Here is a 22,499-nt window from a genome sequence, read left to right on the forward strand (position 1 = left end):
TGAGAGAGCTCATCAGCACTGTCAATGATGTGTTAATACCTGACTTGTGAAATAATAATAAAAATAATAGTTAACTTTTATTGAGCACTTACAATGTTCTGGGCAATATTCTAAACTCTTTACATGTATTAATGCATTTGATTTTCACAACAAGCCAGTGTTGAGGGTATTATTATTACCTCCGTTTTCCAGATGAGCCAGTTGAGCCACAGAATATTGAAGTCACATGATGCTTGGGATGGAAGCCAAGATTTATTAATTCAGACAGCCTGGCTCTACACCCAGGGGCTCAGTCACCATACTCTGCTATGAAGCAATGCTTATTTCTATGTGTTTGTAAAAAATGTTAGATTTACAGATTAATGAGTATTAAATTTTGACAAGTTGTATCTACAGTGATAGGTTTAAACAATTTGTACATTTACTTTCCTATAGAAATACTTTATTTTTCTTAATGTTTATTTTTCAGAGAGAGAGAGGCAGAGAGTGAGCAGGGGAGGGGCAGAGAGAGAGGGAGACACCGAATCTGAGCTGTCAGCACAGAGCCTGATGTGGGGCTTGAACCCATGAACCGCAAGATCATGACCTGAGCTGAAGTCAGACACTTAACCAACTGAGCCACCCAGGCACCCCTAGAAAAACTTTAAAGATGACTGCTTTTCATTAATAGTTCAGTGAAAAAACAGAATTACTGTATCCCTTCTACTTTTCACTGACTGAAGAGTATAATTTTCACCTCTTTGCAGGCTTACTTCACAATTTAATTCATGGTATTTAAAAAAAATCATAATGTGTACATAGTTTTAGAAACACACTGTTATCATGCATGAGTTATTTTACAAACATGATTATCAATAGTTTATCATGGAATTATGGGCAAACAGTTGTCCTTTAAATCAATTTTCTACTTGTGTTGAAGTTGAAAGCAAATGTTGTCACATTAGTTTCTTGGCAGAGTGAGTCTGCAAACTTATTAGAAAGGTATGAGTACCAAACAGTTCTAGCTTTATAATACTGTCATGAAATGATTATTGTGATATTACAAAAGATACAAAATAATTGATTGTCAAGTGCTTGATGACAAAAATACTCAATGCTCTTTAGTATTAAATAATCTTTAAGATGAGATCAATTTTTGTTCAAAATTAGATGAAAATTGTGAAGCTATTTTCTTATGGTGATGGGGATGTAGAAAACTTCATTTTTAAGCCTGTACAATGGAGGTTTTTTGTTTTTGTTTTTTGTTTTTGCTTTTGCTTTTTAAGTTTTTATCTTAATTCCAGTTAATTAACATATGGTATTATATTAGTTTCGGGTGTACAATATAGTGATTCAACACTTCTATATGTCACCCTGTGCTCATCACAAGTGCCCTCCTCAATCCCCAGCACCTATTTAATTCATCTCCCTTCTGGTAACCATCAGTTTGTTAAGTATCTGTTTCTTGGTTTGTCTCTCTGTCTCTCTCTCCCTCTCTCTCTCTCTTTTCCCCTTTGTTCATTTGTTTTGTTTCTTAAATTCCGCATATGAGTGAAATTGCATGGTATTTGCCTTTCTCTGATGGACTTATTTTACTTAACATAATACATTCTAGTTCCTTCCATGCTGTTGCAAATGGTGATTTCATTTTTGATGGCCAAATAATATTCCAGTGTGTATATATACCTCCTCTTTATCCATTCATCAGTCGCTGGACACTTGGGCTGCTTCCATATCTTGGCTCTTGTAAATAATACTGCCATAAACATAGGGGTGTATGTATCCCTTTGAGTTAGTGTTTTTGTATTTTGGGGGTAAATACCCAGCAGTAATTACTGTGATTACTAGATCACAGGGCAGTTCTGGTTTTAACTTTTTGAGGAACCTCCAAACTGTTTTTTTTCCAGAGTGGCTGCATCAGTTTGCATTCCCACCAACATTGTAAAAGGGCTCTCCTTTCACCACTTTCTCACCAACACCGTTGTTTCCTGTGTTGTTGATTTTAGCCACAATGGAGTTTTATTTATTCTAATCTGAAAGGGAATATAAACATTGCGTATGGTCACACTGTGTGTGAAGTACTGTCCTTAGCAGCCTACCTGGGAGGTCTTATTAATACAACAGTCTTTCTCTGATACTCTTTCTTACTTGGAAATGATATGGGCTTAATCAGAGAAGTTGAAGAACTATGTGTAGTATGCAGGGGCAAAATAACCTCTTGGCAGCTTGTAGACTTTCTTATGGGTGGGGTCAATTTTACTTAAAAGGGAGTTTGATAAACTGGTAGAAGCTAGCTTAGGTTGGTGCTCAGGCTTCCTGCATAACAAAGAAAGCAAAGGAAAGAAAATAATAATTTGGTTGGGAAGACAGTGTTAAAAGGAAAGAACACCAAACTTGTATAAATAGCCAACCAGGGCCTTTGGGAGCCACAGAGCTGTCTAATGGATATTTGTTTGCTCTGTGGTCTAAATTCTCCCTTTAGTCTCCCTTCCATAAATTCTCTGTTTTTCAGTCATGCTTTGTGGAGTGATTTTTCTCTTTTAGAGGAACCCATGTTGTGCTGAGTCCTGCTTATGATTTGCATATAGTGAAAAAGTGATTGCTTTTGGGAGCAGCTGATATGTAGGTTACACGTGAACAACTCTGCTTACTTGAAGGAAGTATGTCATGGCTGGGGGTGAACAGTGAGCAGTGGCTAACTTCTTCTGTTAATGTGTCCCAGGCCCTTCCGGGAACAAACTGCTTTCCTTAAAGAAGGCGCTCTGGATTCCAAGCCTACCCTGTCGTTGTGGCAGCTGGGAGCAATTCACACAGATACTCTCACTCTTCCACCACCCCTGGTTTTGGCAGGAAAAATCATAAGTCATTTGAATTTTGGAACTAGAAGGGACATGGAGATAATTATGTTCAATTCCCTAATTTAGGGAACAGAAGTATAGAGAAATTAAAGACACGCCTAATGTTATGGCTCATGCTAGCAGGGGATGGTGAGAATCCAGGCTTCTTAAGTTTCCAACCAGTGTTCTTTCCACGACACCAGAAAATCTGAAGAAATCTGGAGAAGAAGGAGGAAAAATCATACTGGCAAATATAGCTAAGGCATCAGCGAAATGCTGAAACTGATATATGGCTGTTTTCCTCTTGCAATAAACTTTTGAGTTTTCATCTGAAAAAATACACAAGATAGAAGAAAACATGAAGAGACAAAAATGTAGGTAGCAGGTGCTAAGTTTTGTGCATTGAGTTGTGTGTTCATCTTTTCTCATAGGTGAGAAATGGTTCAACCACCAGCCGGGTGGGTGGAGAAAGGAAATTCTTGGTGGCATAAGTTTCAATCATAGCCCACCATCTCAGCCATAGAACACATGAAGAGGTCGTGATTATGAAGGGCCACACAGAAGAACCAGGTGTGCAATAGACTACAAGGAATATGCATTTTCTTCAGATGTCACAAAGCTTCGCATTCATTACTGAGTAGTCACTATAATAGCATCACTTATTTCAACCAACAGTATCCACGATAGAGAAAAAAAAACACACACACACACACACCTCATGACAGTAGCAATATTCTAATACCACTAATTCAAAAACACCCTGTACATTTTCTTTTTGCAGTGTTTTTCAGGTCACAGAAAATGGTGGGACAATCTCTTCATTGCTGAATTTATAATCTATACTTTTTGGATTCTTGACAAATGCTTTGAAGGTTACTGTATCTATGGTGCTGTTCATCTTGGTGTTTAAATGCTCATATCCATTAAGCCAAAAGAAAACACACATGAGCCATAAAAAGAGACTTTGCCTCTCCCAAGCCAGCAGCCTCTAGTCTGAGGTAATAATTTCAGTGGGAAGGATGAGAAGTTTCCTTAGACGGATTCCAGTGGCTTCCAGACAGCTGATACAAAAACCAGAGGGAGGGTTGGGGGGGCAGTTATTGTTGACTGCTTTATGGTGGGGATTACAAAAGGAATATCCAGATTTATTCTCTGTTGGAGGCCTTAGAATCTCTCAGTCTCTTTCACTAAGAATTTCTGTTTAGGTTCTAACCAGTATTTATGACAATGGGCCTTCTAATATGACATATTGTAGAGGCAATAATACCAAACCTATAGCTTAACCACCATGGAGTTGTTCTCTCTAAATAAGAAGATCCCAGGGAGAAGTAATTTTCTCATATATTAAATAGCATTGTGGCTTTCTGCATTAAGCATACTTACACGCTATGGGAAATAGTTCTTTGGGGGGATATAGTATGCCTTCCTATAACCGGTAGCCAAAGTAGATTATTTTAATGATTTAGACCTTATGGTAAAGCTCCTATTTTACTCAAAATAAAAGGTATCTATAAGAGTAGTATATGCATACAATAAAATATGTATTAGTCAGGGGTCTCCAGAGAAACAGAACCTATAAGGAGATTAGATAGATAGATAGGGAGGGAGGGAAATCTGCTTTACTTAGTCTACTGGTTGAGTGTTAATTTCATCCAGAAAAACACTCACAGATACACCCATAATAATGTTTGACCAAATGTCTGGATACCCTGTGGTCCAATAAAATTGACAAATGAAATTAACCACTACAGAATACTATCCAGCTTACAAAGGAAGAAAATTCTGACACATGCTATGATAGGGATGAAATTTGAGGACATTATCATAAGTGAAATAAGCTAGGCAGGAAAGGACAAATACTGTATGATTGCACTTATATAAGATACCTAGAGTAGTCAAATTCATAGAGACAGAAAGAACGGGTGGTTGCCTGGGGTGGAAGGGCAGGTGGTAAATGGGAAGTTATTATTGAATGAGTACAGACTTTCAGTTTTGCAAGATGAAAAAGTCCTGGAGATGGCTGGTGGTGATGGTTGCACAACATTATGAATGTGCTTGATAACACTGATCTGTACACTTAAAAATGGGTAAGATGATAAATTTTATCTTAAGTGTGTTTTACCAGAATTAAAAATAAAAAGAGAAGGAGGATTCTGGGAAGATGATGGGTTAGCAAGCACTAGGAATCTGTCTCCCCACTTAGACAACAATTGCACTGGTGGCATGATCTGTCCGATACAACTAATTTAGAACTTTGGAGTCTATAGCAGGCTTGCAATTCCAGAAGTTTGGACCTAAATAATCGTATCAGGGATTACAGGCTCTAACTAACAGTGATTGTGAGCTCTGGGTAACATCAATTCTGTTGTAATTCCATGTTCCCTTTTACTCCTCTAGCCCAGGGGGCTATAATCTTGTGGTATTTTACCTTCTCCTTTTTGCTCCTTATATTCATTCAACAGCTGTGTAATTGACAACTGATTCCCAGTATTAAATTTCCCTGTGTTGGTTACCTATGGTGGTTTTGTTTTCTTTTTGGGAAACTGATAATACTTTTCCTCAATTAGATTAGGTCAATTTAGGTCATATGCCCCCTCCTGGACCAAAAAAAAAAAAAAAAAAAAGAAAAGAAAAGAATCATTGTATTCCCTAAATGACTTTTAGATGACTGGGACCCACATCCCCAATACAGTTTCCTCTAAGTCATATGAGATACACAGAAAAGAGGTAGATACCTGAATAAAGTCAGGACACTATTAATGAGGAAGACAGAGGGATGAGGTGCTTGGTTTGGTTAGGCAACCAAAGGTATTCAAGTTTACCCAGCTAGCAAGAGATAAAGCCAAGATAAATGTCCAAGTCCAAAGGACTCAAGACTCTTTCATCACTACAATACAGTGTAGGGTAGAGTGTATAGGGCTGGGACTAAGACCCAAAGCTGTGTGTTACCAGTTTGCCTATGTATGTCTTTTTTTTTTTTTTTGGTGGCATTTTTTATTTATTATTTATTATTATAATTTTTAAATTTATATCCAAGTTACTTAGCATATACTGCAACAATGATTTCAGGAGTAGATTCCTTAATGCCCCATATCCAATTAGCCCATCCCCCCTCCCACAACCCCTCCAGTACCCTCCATATTTAAGAGTCTCTTATGTTTTGTACTCTCCCTGTTTTTATATTCTTTTTGCTTCTCTTCCCTTCCCTTATGTTCATCTGTTTTGTCTCTTAAAGTCCTCATATGAGTGAAGTCATATGATATTTGTCTTTCTCTGACTGACTAATTTTGCTTAGCGTAATACCCTCTGGTTCCAACCACATAGTTGCAAATGGCAAGATTTCATTCTTTTTGATTGCCGAGTAATACTCCACTGTATATATACTATATATATATATGTATATATATATACACACACAATGTATATATATACACAATATATATGTGTATATATGTATATGTATATATAGACATTGTATATATATAGTATATATATATATTGTATATATATATACATTGTATATATATAGTATATATATATTGTGTATATATATATATATACATTGTATATATATATATATTGTATATATATTGTATATATATACATACATATACCGTATACACACACACACACACACACACACACACACACCGCACATCTGCCTTATCCATTCATCCATCAATGGACATTTGGGCTTTTTCCATACTTTGGCTATTGTTGATAGTGCTGCTATAAATATTGGGGTGCATGTGTCCCTTCGAAACAGCATACCTGTATCCCTTGGATAAATACCTAGTAGTGCAATTGCTGGGTCATAGGGTAGTTCTATTTTTAATTTTTTGAGGAAACTCCATACTGGTTTCCAGAGTGGCTACACCAGTTTGCATTCCCACCAGCAGTGAAAAGAGATCCTCTTTGTCCACATCCTCGCCAACATCTGTTGTTGCCTGAGTTGTTAACGTTAGCCATTCTGACAGGTGTGAGGTGGTATCTAGTTGTGGTTTTGATTTGTATTTCCCTGATGATGACTGATATTGAGCATTTTTTCATGTGTCAGTTGGCCATCTGGATGTCTTCTTTGGAGAAGTGTCTATTCATGTCTTTTGCCCATTTCTTCACTGGATTATTTGTTTTTTGATAAGTTCTTTATAGATTTTGGATACTAACCCTTTCTCTGATGTGTCATTTGCAAATATCTTCTCCCATTCTGTTGGTTTCCTTTTAGTTTTGCTGATTGTTTCCTTCGCTGTGCAGAAGCTTTTTATTTTGATGAGGTCCCAATAGTTCATTTTTGCTTTCGTTTCCCTTGCCTCCAGAGATGTGTTGAGTAAGAAGTTGCTGCAGCCATTGCCTGTGTATATCTTGAGGGCGGCTTGGACCCCTAGATCTGGGAATGCGGGTCCTAGTTGTTGGGGTCACCAGATCTTATAAGCTGGCATTTTAGTAAAGGAGTATGGATTACAGAAAAATTCTACTTTTCTCCAATTTCTTTTTCCCTTGTGGCAGTTCAGTTTTAGTCCTATGTATGTGCATGTACATCTGCAAGTCCATGGCTGTGATTATTATCAGCTTATATAGAAGTCTGCAGACCTTCCATTAGAGACGATAGTTTCACTGCTGCCATTATTGAAGTTGTGCTGAACAAAAGATATATTGCTCTATAATGCTCAGATTTTTTATTTTGCTACATGACATAGTATTGATCAAGTCTAAAGGCACCCACAGTCACATCGACTTTTTCTAGTGTTCCTGCTAACTTACTGGAAAGAGTCTAAATTAAAGAAATAGTGGTTGGCTGTTAGCACAATCTGTCACTTAATTTTTTTTTCAATATTGCACAGACTTGGGTATATTCTGTTATGTTTTAAAACATTATAAACCAAGGACAGGGTCTAGATTTTTTTTTCTGTAGAATTATTTTTAGTGGTGAATTCTGGATTTCAAAGGCTACCCACATAATATGATCTCCCACATACCCCTCAAATAAGTTTCTTCCTTAGATTTCCCTCCCGCACTCCTTTCCTTCCTTCCCACTGGAATTCCTAAATGGTTATGTGAGATTTAAGCAGTTTATCACTTACACTTTACTTATTTCTTGAAGAGGATCTCATTTTGTAAGTATTGCAAAACTGCGTAAGTCATCCTTTTGGGATGGAGTAGGAAAAGAGGTGAGGGTGTGGAGAGCAAGTCCTATTGTCAGGGTGTTACAATAACTGTTAGTTAACTTAAGAGGACTCCCTGAGGTAGAACAACTCACTTTTCTCCTCTTCTGCAGCAGTAAACATTCCTATAGATGTTCTAATTCTAACCTAGAGGGTTTGTAAGGGTTGTGAAGAGTGTAAATAAGGGGAAATTCCAAAGAAGCCCAGCTTGTATTATGTAGAAATCAACATGGTGGTACATTTGTATATGGGGAAGAAGCAGGGGATATGGGGTGTCAGAGGGACATGTATAGTATGGCTGGGGTATTTGGGGGCCTTTAAGAGTTGCCAGGATCACTGGGGTGATAAAGGTCCTGACTAGCTAGGACAGAGTTTCTTAGGGCCTGGAAACTTCCATAGAATATGGATCTCATCCTCAGCACATGCATCAGTGCTTTACAGGAGATCCCATCTAAGCAGAGACCATCTATCTACCTGTAACCCAGTTTTTAAGGTCCTAGCCACCTAGAAAGGTGTGCAGTGACTTAAGAACCCAATGTTAATAATCATGGTCCACAGCATATTTTGAGGTCAGAGCATGGTGCGAAATATTTCTTCCATTTCTTTTGGGTGCCTTTCAGGACAAATTAAGTTAGCCTTAGAAAGATACCTGGAGAGGCACCTGGGTGGCTCAGTTGGTTGAGCGTCTAACTCTTGATTTTGTGAACATTATCTTGTTTAGTCTGTGTTCAGATTACCATGTTTGTCTCATGCATATTTTCTTTCTTTCTTTCTTTCTTTTTTAAAGCAACTCTTAAAAAAGAAATAAGGCAACTCTTGATTTTGGCTCAGTTCCTGATCTCACAGTACATGAGACTGAGCCCCATGTTGGGCTCTGCCCCGACAGCATGGAGCCTGCTTGGGATTCTCTCTCTCCCTCTCTCTCTGCATCCCCCGCCCCTCAAAAATAAATAAATAAACTTAAAAAAAATAAAGGTGCCTGGAAGTCTCTTTTTCTTATTCTCCCACTTTTATCCTTCCCCTGTCTTGGGGAAGCTGCTTCCATCGTGCACTTACTCCCAACAGGTAAGTCCTGGGAGGTTTCACCCTGAGGTGGTGACAGTAGAACTTTACAGCCCTTCCGTGGTGTTTTCTTAAGTCTTTAGAGTCTTTTTTTTAAGTTTATTTATTTATTTTGAGAAGCGGCGAGGGGCAGAGAGAGAGAGGGAGAGAGAGAGAATCCCAAGCAGCCTCCGTGCTGCCAGCTCAGAGCCTGACTTGGGGTTCAAACCCACAAACCATGAAATCATGACCTGAGCTGAAACCAAGAGTCTGATGCTTAACAGACTGAGTCACCCAGGTGCCCGGGTCTTCATAGTCTTTAGAGAAGCACACTTATTTATAAGACAAACTCTTCTATTGCTACCCTTAATCACTTCTCATAAATAGCTTTGATGCTTGTTATGATAAAAGATCCCTCCCTATCAGAGGTGAGGGTGAGGAGGAACAGAGCAGACAAAGGGAGAGAGAACCCTATTCTAATATACACCATAGCTGTCCATAGCCAGGACCTGGAACAGCCCTGGGTCAATATCCAGTTGTTCTGAGACTTGTAAGGAGTGGACTGAGGAGTTGAATGGTACATAAAGTCTGACTCTGAGTAGTGCCATGTTATGTGGACGCATATGTAGGGTCAACTTTGTGGACAGTAGTATGGGATTGTAATGATGTAGCCTCCATCTACTTTACCAGTTTGCATACAAGGGCTTTCTTTTTAGGTGCTAGAACCAGACAAATGCTTATCTATAGTAAGTGTCCTTTCTGCCCTTTAAATTCTTAGGTTTTCTTTCCATAGATTTCCATTAATATGCATACTTAGGTAGAGAAAGATTGTGTCTTATTTCTATGGAGTCATTTATATAATAGAAACTGAATTCAGACCATCTTATGAGGTGTATAAATATGACCAGAGGCTTAAAAGTACTGGGAACATGTAATAAGTGTAATAAGTTATTTTTTGTTGTAGCAACATTATTTCAAATATAGATCCTACTGAGAGTGACTATGAGGATATATTAGTTAATATTTATAAATCTATTTAAGCTGCTCAGATAAATGGAAAATCTAAATAGTTATGGTCAGGAAGGCTGAAATGGGTTTGAACGTGGTGACCTAAAACTTTCATCCCTTGGCTTCTTTCCTCAGCATCTCCAGGCAAACACTGGCTCATTTGAAGCTTTTACCTTCAAGATTTCAAAGAAAGGAGCTGAGATGTAAGTAAGCAAAAGGTATATATTTCTTGAAATGTGTTTTCTTTAAGTTTGTCACTCAAAAGAAAAAAAAGTGTGATCATTAATTTGATGGTGATACACAAGAAAAGGGTACTTTCTTCTGGGAGACAGGATACCATGGGGGTTGAGAGTGAAGGTTCTGGAGCCAAACTCCCTTGGTTCACATCCCAGTTTTGCCACTTGTTAGCTGTGTGGCTTTAAGGAGGTCATGTAACCTCTCTGTGTTTCAATTTCCATCCTTTGATAGCTTGGCTATCTGGATGGCAATGTGCCAAATGGCATATTTCAAACACTTTATTGATTTTAAGCATATAACATATGTAAAGTGAGTAAGTAATGCTTTCCCAGTCAGTATTCCCATCTGCCAGCTGCCATTAAACACTCCTTCTCGCTACAATAAGATCTACTGGAAAACCAGTGGCAGCTCACAGAATGGAAGAGAGGCAGGAGAGTCAAGTTTGGGAAAGGGGCAGAGTAAAGGACATCACGGAGGCGGGCAATGAGAGCCACACCCAGGTCACTCCCAGGACTGGTCTGGGTCTTGGAGTTTCTCTGCCACTGGGATGCATCTAACCTCCAAACATTTCCTCCTGTTCTGACTGCTCCCAAACTTCAGAGTTGTGGAATTGAGGATATTTGGCTGAGTTTCTGGCATGGCTCTTTCTGCCCTTCTTCCTGCATTGTATCAGGAGTGAGTAAAAGATATATCTGACCCTCTTGGTTTCCATAATGGGAGGTGGCAGTGGAAAGCAGTCACTGGATTCTGTCCTCCTATCAAGATTAGGTAAAATGGAGTATTCTACCAGTAAGAACATGTGGTGCTTCACAAATCTTACAAATCTCTGCTTTCAGGTAAGACTTTAAATTCTCAGTAGCTCCATGAGCCATAGTGTGGTGGTAATTGTTTAACAACTGGCTCTCTGGCCCTGATTTGTAACATCTGGACATTTCCAAGGGCAAACACTCCCACTGTGGCCAATTTCAGGCTACCCACATGACATCTGAACACAACTGAAAAGAGATTTTCAGGGCACCTGGGTGGCTCAGTCAGTTGAGCGACTGACTTTGGCTCAGGTCATGATCTCAGTCTGTGAGTTTGGGTCCCATCTGGGGCTCTGTGCTGACAGCTGGGAGCCTGGAGCTTGCTTCGGATTCTGTGTCTCCGCGTCTCTCTCTCTGCCCCTCCCCTGCTCACACTCTCTCTCTCAAAAATAAAATAAAAACATAAAAAAAATTTTAAAAAGATGTACAGTAATATATACTATTATATAATATTTCAGCCATACAGCTACAACAGATGTAAATAACCTCAAGTGCATAGAAAATAGTGAAATGTAGTAAAATAATTCATAAGTAGTTTTTATTTATAAGTATTTATTTATGAGTATTCATTACCTTTGTTGTTAACATAATTTATAAGTTTATATGATTTTTTTGCTGTTTATTTTGTATTTATTTTGAGAGAGAGAGGGAGGGAGAAAGAGAATTCCAAGCAGGCTCTGCACTGTCTGTGCAGTGCCCAATTCTGGGCTTGAATCCACAGAGCATGAGATCATGACCTGAGCTGAAATCAAGAGCTGGATGCTCTTGGACTGAGCCAACCAGGCACCCCTATATGATTTAATTTTTAACAATAGCTGTATTTTAACAAATGGCTTGCAAAATTTTTCCAAATAATTTATGAGCCAGCACATCACTGCCTATGAGATGGATTAATAATCAAGAGAGAGATTTCTTATAGTGTACAATGCTTGGTGAGATGCCTAGGAGCTAGAAATTTTGCACAGTATATTTTTATACACTGGGAATCCTCAGCAACAGATTAATAATAGTATCTGACATTTATCTAGCAAAACACATTCTTATTCAACATCCTAATTTATTTTTTATCCTTACAACAAACCCAGGGAAAGGGTAAGCAAGGTATATTATAGGTGAGGGGACTGAGTCAGAGAAGTGAAGTAACCTCTGACAGGTGGAGTAGAAACTAGATTTGGGTCCTCGAGACTACCGGTTCACAGCTTTTTCCATACCATCCTGTTTCTTTGAACCCTTGCCATCCCTGGAGTAGCCATTTATTACAGGCAGACTATTAAATAATCTGGAATGTGTATGTCAAGACTTATTCCCTGAATTCAGCCCAGGGGGCTCTCCTGTATCTTCACAAATAAAAAATGAATTAAGTCGGAGGCCCATGAAATGGACAATGACAACATGTTGCATTACCAGCTTTGATGGCAAGACTCCAAGATGGCCCCTGATGATCCTTACCCCTGATGTTCATGTCCTTGGACTCCTTCACTGTAAGGCTCACCTGTGTGACTAATAGGACATTACAGAAGTGTTGATATATGACTTCTTAAGCTAGCCACAAAGAGCTAGCCTTGTTCTCTTGGGCCACTTGCTATGGGAGAAGCCAGCACAGTGTTACAAGGACACACAAGCAGGCCTGTGGAGAAGTCCACATGGGAAAGAGCTGAGGCCTCTCACCAACAGCCAGCACTGTTCTGGTGATAAAAGCGAGCTACCTTGGAAGTGGATCCTCCAGTTCCAGACAAGCCTTCAGGTGACTGTGGCCTTGCCTGACATCTGACCCTAACCTCGTAAGAAACTCCAGGTCAGGATCACCAAGCTAAGTGCTACCAAACTCTTAACTCACAGAAACTATGAGAGAGAACCAATGTTTCTGTTGTCTTAAGGCATTGAGTTTTAGGGTAATTTGTTACACAGCTCTGGATAAACTGGGTTTCTTTACAAGCTACACCATATAGACTATGGGTGATCTTAACCAAATACAGATAGGTGTTAGGGACTTAAAGGAACATTTCAAGTAATTGTTTATTGTATTGTTTCTGCTTTCCACCAAGGAAATTCAATTTCAAGTCAACATTCTGTGAAGCTTTATACAATATAACTTTTGAAATGCGTTTTGTTGTTAATGCTTTTCTTTCCTTTTTTTTTTTTTTAAGAGTTTCAGGCTCTACCTACTGAGCCAGCCAGTTACTCCTTTTTTTTAATGTTTATAATGTTTGTTTATTTTGGGGAGAGGGCGGGGCGGGGGAGGGGGAGAGAGTTGGGGGTTAGGGAGAGAGGGAGAGGCAGAATCCCAAGCAGGCTCCAGGCTCTGAGCTGTCAGCACAGAGCCCAGCGCAGGGCTTGATTTCGGGAACCATGAGATTATGACCTAAGCAGAAGTCGGAGGCTTAACCGACTGAGCCACCCAGGTGCTCCTGTTATTAATGCTTTTCTAAGTGGCCTGTTGTTGTCCATAGAAAAGAGCACTCTGGACTGAGTACGTGTGCGACTCTGAAGAGCAAGGCAGGTTGAACTGGAATTCACTCAGGCACCATGAAGTCATCTCACAGAAGGAAGTCATCTAATAGCCCTTTAGACCCCACCTTCACTGCTACCTTTAATTCTTTTGGGTTTCTGGGCCATGGCATGTTTTCCCTCTGGGAAAACCAGGACAGGGGAAAATATCCAGAAATCAATTAATTAGGAAGGGAGGGGACTAGGAATCCATTGGATGATGGGGGTGGAAATCTTAAAATCATTTGCAAAACACCAGCCCCAACACCCCTTGGAGACTGAGCCGTGACCTCTTCTCCTGGCGTCCCCGCCCGCTAAATTCGCTCCTAGAAAAATCCGCTCACGTCCCCAAGAGCGCAGGAGAGGATCTCAGCGAAGCGGGAGGCTCTCGTGCCTGCTGGGAGAGGCGGAGCTGGGATTGACCAGCTCCTTGGCGCTTTTCCTCCGAACTGGGGGAGGCCGAGCACGGACCGAGAAGTAGGCGCCCAACGCCGGGCGCCCGTAAGGGGGCGGAGGAGACTCGGAGGTGGGAGAACGGGTGGCAAGCCTGGTCCGCCAGCTGCTATCCGCGCCTAGCGCGCACAACCACCGAGCGCCGGCGCCTCAAGCATGGAGTGGGAGCTCAACTTTCTGCTCTACCTGGCGCTCTTTTTCTTCCTGCTCTTCTTACTTTTCCTCTTGCTCTTCGTGGTCATCAAGCAGCTGAAGAACTCTGTGGCCAGCACGGCTGGGGCGCTCCAGCCCGGGCGTCTCTCACTGCACCGGGAGCCTTGGGGCTTCTCCCGAGAGCAAGCGGTGTGACCCGTAAGGCGCGGGCACTAGCGGGAGGGCACGGAGCTGCGCGGGCGCCAGGCTGGGTCTTAGCCTCGACTCTCTGTCCGCGTGGCCACCCAGGTTCCAGTGCTAGGCTCCGTGGTAGCGCTGGCAGGTTCGTTCGGAGGTGGAAGGGGCCTGCGGAGGGGCGAGTTTCTCGGCCCCTCGGGGAGGCTCTGGGCTTGAAGCACGCTCTGTTGCCAGGCACGGTGGGTGTATGGGGTCTGGGCTAGCGCTGTGCTCTTAGGAATGGACCCTCAGCTTTTCCGAGGGGGTGGGGGCGGAGAGGGAGAAAGAGAGACGTTCAGCCTTTGGAGCCGGAATGGCTTTGGGCACCTGCAAGCTCTTCTTCCCAGTCCCACTGCATTTTAGCTTGTTCCCAGAGGATGGCAAGCTAAATCATTCGGATAATTCAGCCCAACCTTCCATACCAAATTTGATTCCAAAAATCGAATGTCAACCTAAATGTCCAAATTATTTAGAGTATGGGCTTTGGGACAGGGAGCCCTGGGAAACAGTGCACACTTGAAGTATGCCGAATACTGCTTTAAATATCTTTGCCCTTTGGTAGAGGCTAACTGAGGTTCGTCTGGCAGCGGCCTATCTTCCCCTAAATCCTTACTCCTCTCCTAGCCACCGACCCGGTTGATGGCTACAGAGTTGCCACACCGGGTGGGTTTAGAATCTGGAACAGCGGGACGGCGAGACTTAGAAGTCATTTGAGAGGTGCCTTGGGGTTGCTCTGGAGGGCCGGTGAAAAGAGGTACTGTTTACACGTTTTAGGGCAATAGGAAAAAGAGGACCGGAGGAGCAAGGATGTCTTTTCAGAATACATGACTAGACCATTTGCGAGAAGATTGACCGGCAGCAATAAACTTCTCATTAATGTGCCCTAAGCACCCTCCAGGCAATGTCAGTTTGGGGAAATAAGAGTTTCATCTTCCAGATGCTTTTTGTTCGATTTTTGCTGTCTCGAGTTCTGGAGTCAAGCTGCCGCCCTGGGTTGGTGCCTTGAAGGCGGCAACTGCAGGTCCGGTTGGTAATGGGAAACCCTTCACAGAGGGGACCTGAACAACCCGAGATGGACGTCTTCTGCCAATGGTAAGAGGGCACCGCCCCGGATGACACTTTGTCCCTGGTTACAGCTAAACTTCTGAAGACTCAGGGCCTGAAAAAGTGAGAGGTTAAGATGGAGGAAATGGGAGCAATGAAAGAACTCTCTCCCACTTAGAACTGATGAACTTCTATTAGAACTGAGGAGCCAAACTGATTCCTAACTCAGGGCAAGAATCAGTGTCTATGTAGAGGAGCGTAGAAATTAGAATGGGATGTGAGGAGTGTTTGCAATTTTAATAAACATTCTACTCTTTTGGAAAACAGTGCAGGGGGTCTAGGAGTTGAAATATGTAATGGAGGTATCTTTTGTCTTCAGTAAGGGTTAGGATTAGTCACATTAAGGTGGGATAAGCTGTCCATGTCATGACTGAATTTTGAAAACATTTATTAATTTGAGGTAAAATGACCATGTAGAGAGGATAAAAACAACAAAATACTAAGTTTTGCCTAAGTTGACAATATGAAAGTGAAGCAGAAGACAATTACTTTGTTAATTCAAGGTAAGGAAAAATAGTCTCATGTAGGTAAACATAATTATGGGGAAATTTTTTTTTTATTTGGCTGAGACATTCAGATACTTTCCCATATTTCTATTTCACTTTGCTTGAATAGAGCTGTTGTTAATGAAGTATAGGTGTGTGTATGTATGTGTATATATACGCATATATTTCTCTCTCTATATAAATATGTATAATTCTATCTGTCTATCCATCCTTCTCTTTATCAGAGCTATAGTATGACTTCATTTGAATTTCCAGTTTGAATCCCAGAATCAACTGCAGTGACTCTATCTTGTATTTTAAACAATAGGTCTCTAATTGGTTGACACTTCCATAGTGGCATTTAACTATAGGGTTATATGGTTAATATGGACACTGAAGATGAGTGTAGGAGTAGTTAATTAGCAATTATACTTGTTTACAAGGATGGAAAACAATCGCTTCGTACTTTATTAATAACTGGACTGAAAATTATTTTAACCACCTCCTTGACTTCTTGATTTTGTAATCCTTTAATCTTCCTAGCAGTGCCACTGGTGTCCAGGGGTGTAAACGAGCCCTGACTCTTCTAGAGAGGAGACTCTGGAGAACTGAGGGTGAGTAGTGTGCTGCCATCCCAGGATTAATCTGGGTTGTGGTTCTACTGACTTTGTTTGAAAGGACATGAAAGGAATGGTTACTTTTCTATCTTGTGCCCAGTGCCATTTTATACCCTCCTTGTAATCTATTAATTACTAAGTTGCCATTTTAATAGGCAAAAAAAAAAAAAAAGAAGAACAAAAACCAAAAAACTATTTATTCCTGTTACTCCATCACTGCCTGCCTGGAATGTGGCCCTAAACTCTGGGAATTAAGCTTCTTCACATTTGCTCCCAGAACTTGCAGCTGGTGTTCTCCTGCCTCACTCCTGCTTGGTTAGGCACTCTGCTTTTGAAACTTTGACACCTGTACTTGAACTGCCTTTTTCTATTCATTTATTCAATCATCATTTTTCCAAAACTCAACAAAGACTGACCTCCCAAATTAGAACTACTTCTGAACTCACTTTTTTTTTTCTATCTGTATGTATTCTTGATCTAATGCTCTAACACCCACAATGCTCTAGTTTCCCAGTTTGTACATGTTGGCTGCTCCATCCGCTGACCACATTCCGATCCTATCATTATCCCAAATTGATTTTCAAAGATGTTATGCATGTGGGTTAAACATTAAAACATTTGAAAAATAAGGAACGTTTAAAATAACGGCTCATTATTCAAATGTAACTTGATTATAGAAGATTCTTATGTTCTATTTCAAATAGAAGGTATTTAGTGACTCTTCAGCCATGTTAGAAGCTGAGTTGAATTTCTTACATTATAAGGAAATGAGCCATAATTCAGTTATTATGAAATGTTAGTATTTTATGTCAGGTGTTCTTATTTCATTGCTGTGTCTAAATTTCAGTTGTTTAAAATGACTTCGAATTTTATTAGGGTAAATAATCTTGATTGTTTCACTGATTTCCAAACCTGTCAATGCAGTGAATCAGCAGTTCCACTTGGAAAGATAACCATTTTAAGTTGAATGAGAATGACATCACACTCACACCTGCAAAATCTAAAATGTCTAATAAAGTAGACTCCTATATCTGAACTTCAATTTTAGGGCACAGCTGTACATGCAGGACTGATGCCATCTGGTGCAGTTCCACAGAATAAGAGAGAAAATTTACCCAGAGTGTGCCATGCACTGGCTTTTCTGGGAATGACAGGTTGCCAGGATTTGTTTTTGGTTCACTTGCAGGGGTGGAAACTTGGAACTAGGTGAGTTGTTTTACATGCAACATCCCCATTTATAGCTTGACATTTCATATTTCCAATTTTGTTTACAGTTTCAAAATAAGTGCAAAAGAGCTAATTTTTTTTAATGGCCCCAAATTTAAACATTGTATATAGTTAACCATTTAGGATAGTGGTAAATATTTACTTCTTCTAACTCATACCTGCTAATCTAGGGATGTTTAGAATACTAATGGTGCTAGTGCAATACATAGAAAGTATTTACACAGTACTATACTTTGGTTTTAATTTTTATAACTACTCTGGGGCAGGTGTACTTATTATAGCTAAAACCACAATTAAAATTCTGGGATCATTAGGAAATCACTGTCAGGCATCTGTGTCACTTACAAGAGGAAGTTAAAAATGGAGTTGCAGATCCTTGCAGTTGATTTTTGTTATTTGTTTGTTTTTTGTTTGTTTTTGTTTTGTTTTGTTTTGTTTTGAATCAGTGAAATGAATTATCAACTCTACATTTCTTACTTTGTCCACACAAAATGCAGTTACAGATTAAATAATAATGTGGTTAATTATCTGAGTAGTTAGCATCTTACCACATAAGAATTTGGGTGATCAGAAGGGCCGACCTATGTTTAGAACAGTAGTTAGAATATAGTAGGCATTCAGAAAAAACGTCCTGATGAATTCAGCTAAAAATCCTCTTGTTTTCCTTAACAGCAGCTATTTTATGTAATAAGCCTAATAGTTTTCTTCCACTGTTGTGCTGTGTAGATGTGGATGGGTTGAAGTTAAAATTAAAAAAAAAAAAATTAGTGTTTGTTTATTTCTGAGAGAGACAGAGCTAGAGCACAAGTGGGCAAGCGGCAGAGAGAGAATCGAAAGCAGGCTCCGTGCCGTCAGTGCAACACACAATGCAGGGTTGGAACCAATGAACCGTGAGATCATGACCTGAGCCAAAGTCGGATACTCAACCCACTGAGCCACCCAAGCACCCCTGAAGTTAAAATTTTTATACTTAACTTGATTTTTTTTATGACTCTCTGAAGTTACTTGAACTTTATTGAATATATATATGGATTCTTCTGACAAGTTTTTTTTTTTTTTTAATTAAAAAAAAGGGAAGGGGCAGAGAGAGAGAGGGAGACATAGAATCTGAAGCAGGCTCCAGGCTCTGAGCTGTCAGCACAGAGCCTGACGCGGGGCTCGAACTCACAAACCCAGATCATGACCCGAGCCGAAGTCGGATGTTTAACCGACTGAGCCACCAAAGCACCCCTTGGTTTTTTTGGTTTTGTTTTTTTGTTTTTTTGCATTAAGATGGAAATTTTGCTTTCCTATTGGGAACCAAGATGGATTGCTCTCTCGGTAATACAGTAGGAAGTTATTGGACTTAAGGGTAGCTTAAACAAAGTAGGGATTTTGTTTCGTTCTCATGTGACAAGGAGGTCGGGGGTAAACTATTGCTGGTGTTGGTTCAGCAGCTCACAGATGTCAGGGCCAAGGTGGCCCCTGAGGTTCCCTTGGCTTTTCCCATAGGTCCCAAGATGGTTGCTGCAGCCCCCCCCCCAAGAAGATGAAGGAAGCTGAAAGAGGAAATGAGGCACACCATTTTGAGTCGGCTTCCTTTTAAAGAGCTTTCTCAGCAGCCCAGCAACTTTTACTTACATCTCATTGGCCAGACTGTGTTATATCTGCAAGGTTGCATGAGAAATGTAGTTTTTGTAGCTGGACATAAAACAGCCTTCAACAAAAAATCTGAGGAAATCTAAGGAAAACGATGATTGTGGATCTTTGGGGAACAGAGTAGCAGTCTGTGCTCTGGCTACAAAATACGGTTGTAAAGGAGCATAACGTTTGAAACAGATCAACACTGCAACTCCTTCACAACTAACAATACTCCAGGCAACACTGCTCTGCTCAGACAGTAAGCAGAGTGAAGACATGCTAGCTTTTTTCATGAAACACCTGCCAGGACTGGCTTTTGCAATCAGCTACTGGCTTGCCCCACATCAGGATTTTCTAGAGGAGGACCCTGGGAACCTGTACGCTTCCTCAGTGGACATAATCTATGGAGGTTTGGAATGGGATAAAGAATATTCTACCTTGCTGCTTTCCCATCTGCTTCACGTATTCTAATTTTCCTTACAGATTTTTGGTGGAGTCTAGTTTTTGTTTGATCCCCTAAAAGGATCATCCCTTTCATATATAGGAGAAGGTAATCTATGTAAAGAAAGGCTACTTTACTCCCTTCTGTGACTCCACCACCAACCTAGGAATATCCTGGGAGAAGACTTGCTTCTCAAAGCTGCTTCCGTAATCAGCCTACATCCTGCCTAAGCAAAGGGAGAAGAAACACTTCCCACATCCAAGGCTGTCCAAAAGAACTTTCTGTGGTGACAGAAATGTTCTATATTTGCACTGTCCATTATGGTAGCCATTAGCCATGTGTAACTAGTGAACACTCGAAATGTGGCTAGTGTGACTGAGGAAGTAAATTTTAATTTTATTTAATTTTAAATAATTAAAATGTAAATAGCCATATGTGACTAGTGGCTATTGTATTGTACAGCTCCAGTATTCAACCTTCTTTTTCTTGTGTTTCACCAACCACCTGGGAGGGGTTTGGGCCAGTCATGTGTTTGGTGTTTCATGGTCTTCACTGTTCCACCTTGCCATTGAACTTGTCTCCCAGAGAAAAGGAAAAATGGTATCTTGGAACTAAATTCCAGATGTTAACTTGATATCTGCACATTGCACATATTTCTGTATAAATGCAGTGATCTCTTGGGAATAGGTCCTGTGATTGATTTTTGTGATAATTGGTGATGGAAAAATGGTGGTGATGGTCCATTTAGCATTCCTGGTGAACATTATGTGTTCCTAGTGAGGGTGAGTCAGCGGGAATTATTTTGTTCTGTTATGCTTAATTCTGTTTTACTTTATTTTTGTAGTATCGTGGCTGCTAAATGATTATCCCATGTATGTTTTTCAAACTACTTAGTGGTTTATATTTTTAAAAAGGCTGTGGAATAAAAAAAATAATTATATGTAACTCAGCTTTTTGTGTGTGTGAATTATTATTACGCATAATTTTTAAAGAATTAATTAGGGTGAGATTAATGGATAGAAGGAAGTATTTATTTTTATATCAGATTTCCTTTTTAGTGGGCATGTCTGTATGCCAATTAATGTTGTCCTTTTGAAATATTAAATAATATTTTAATTGTATTTGGAGTTTGGATAAAATACGAGGGTGGTGATGGTATTGGGGTAGTTTTTTCCTCAAGTATCTGGTTCTTCTATACTGAGAATCACTTAGATTTTGTTTCTCTATTGTGCCTTCTTTGGGGTTATTTGTTTTTTTATTACTGAGTTATAGAAATGCTTGTTATTTCTAGACACTATTGAATTATGAGATGTATGCTTTACAGCAGTTTTCTCCTAGTTTGTGGCTAGCCTATTCATTTTTGTAGCAATGTCTTTAAAAGAGGTATTTTTAATTTTGAAGTTAGATTTAGCCACTTTTTCCTTTTATCTTTTTTTATTTTCTCTGTCTTCTCTAAGAGACTTTTGCCTGTCTTTAGGTCACAAAAATATTGTCTTGTACTTTTTTTTCTAGCTTAGAAACTCTATAGTTTTAACTTTTAGGATGTCTATTATCCATCTCAAATTAATTTTTGTATACAGTATGAAGTAAGGATTAAGGTTCTTTTTAGGAGTGCCTGGGTGGCTCAGTCGGTTAAGCATCTGACTTCGGCTCAGGTCATGATCTCGGGGTCCGTGAGTTCGAGCCCCACGTCGGGCTCTGTGCTGACAGCTCAGAGCCTGGAGCCTGTTTCGGATTCTGTGTCTCCCTCTCTCTGGCCCTCCCCCGTTCATGCTCTGTCTCTCCCTGTCTCAAAAATAAATAAACGTTAGGGGCGCCTGGGTGGCTCAGTCAGTTAAGCCTCCGACTTCGGCTCAGGTCATCATCTCACTGTCCGTGAGTTCGAGCCCCGTGTGGGGCTCTGTGCTGACAGCTCAGAGCCTGGAGCCCGTTTCAGATTCTGTGTCTCCCTCTCTCTCTGCCCCTCCCCTGTTCATGCTCTGTCTCTCTCTGTCTCAAAAATAAATAAACATTAAAAAAAAATTAAAAAAAAAAAAGGTTCTTCCCCCCCCCCCGCCACTGTATGTATACACAGTTTTTCTACACATTTATTGAAGAGATTTTTCCCTCCCCATTGGATTGCTTGGGCATCCTCATCAAAAAACAAAATGACCATATAAGTGTGGGAGTATTGCTGGGCTCTGTAAGGCCATTCTTATGCTAATAAAACACTGTCCTGATTACTGTAGTTTTATAGTAAGTCTTGGTATTCACTACAAAACGTTATTGAAACTGAACTCATAATAAACTACTAAAGTCTGGATCTACACACAGTAAAGGAGCTTCAGTAATTTTAGTTGAAAATAGTCAAATTCAATAAGAGAACCCCACCCCAATACCGTGCTTTTTTTATTCTCAATCCTAGTTCCACCCACAATCTGAATCTAGGTTTGGGGTAGCACTTGGTGAAAAGGGATGTCCTTGTGTTTCTACATATCTGGATAATTAGGAAATAAGCTTTTTCTTCCTGTTATTACAGTTGAGACCAAACTGTAGTTTATAAAAGGGGCTTTTTGCTAGAAAGCTAAAAAACACAGCACAGAAGCTCAAGTGTTGCTAAAGTCCCATCTTTAGATGTTACCAACC

At 40.1% G+C, this 22,499-nt stretch overlaps 1 protein-coding gene and 1 non-coding gene across 3 annotated transcripts in view; both read left to right on the plus strand.

The window, feature by feature from the left end:
* The window catches only part of LOC102970621, a 44,594-nt gene extending 23,808 nt beyond the window's left edge, over positions 1-20,786 (plus strand). The window contains exons 2-4 of one of the 2 annotated variants that reach the window (XR_006216290.1): positions 10,163-10,230; positions 16,512-16,582; positions 19,270-20,786. This is a non-coding gene — a transcript (small integral membrane protein 43). The remainder of the gene's footprint in view (positions 1-10,162; positions 10,231-16,511; positions 16,583-19,269) is intronic. The other variant, XR_006216291.1, reaches the window with a different exon arrangement.
* Positions 14,167-14,358, plus strand: SMIM43 (small integral membrane protein 43). Its single transcript, XM_042982688.1, has one exon. The coding sequence runs from the start codon at positions 14,167-14,169 to the stop codon at positions 14,356-14,358; it is 192 nt and encodes a 63-aa protein (XP_042838622.1).
* Positions 20,787-22,499: the final 1,713 nt, after the last annotated feature.

The sequence above is a fragment of the Panthera tigris genome, chromosome B1, assembly GCF_018350195.1.
Source record: "Panthera tigris isolate Pti1 chromosome B1, P.tigris_Pti1_mat1.1, whole genome shotgun sequence".
NCBI classification, from domain to species: Eukaryota; Metazoa; Chordata; class Mammalia; order Carnivora; family Felidae; genus Panthera; species Panthera tigris.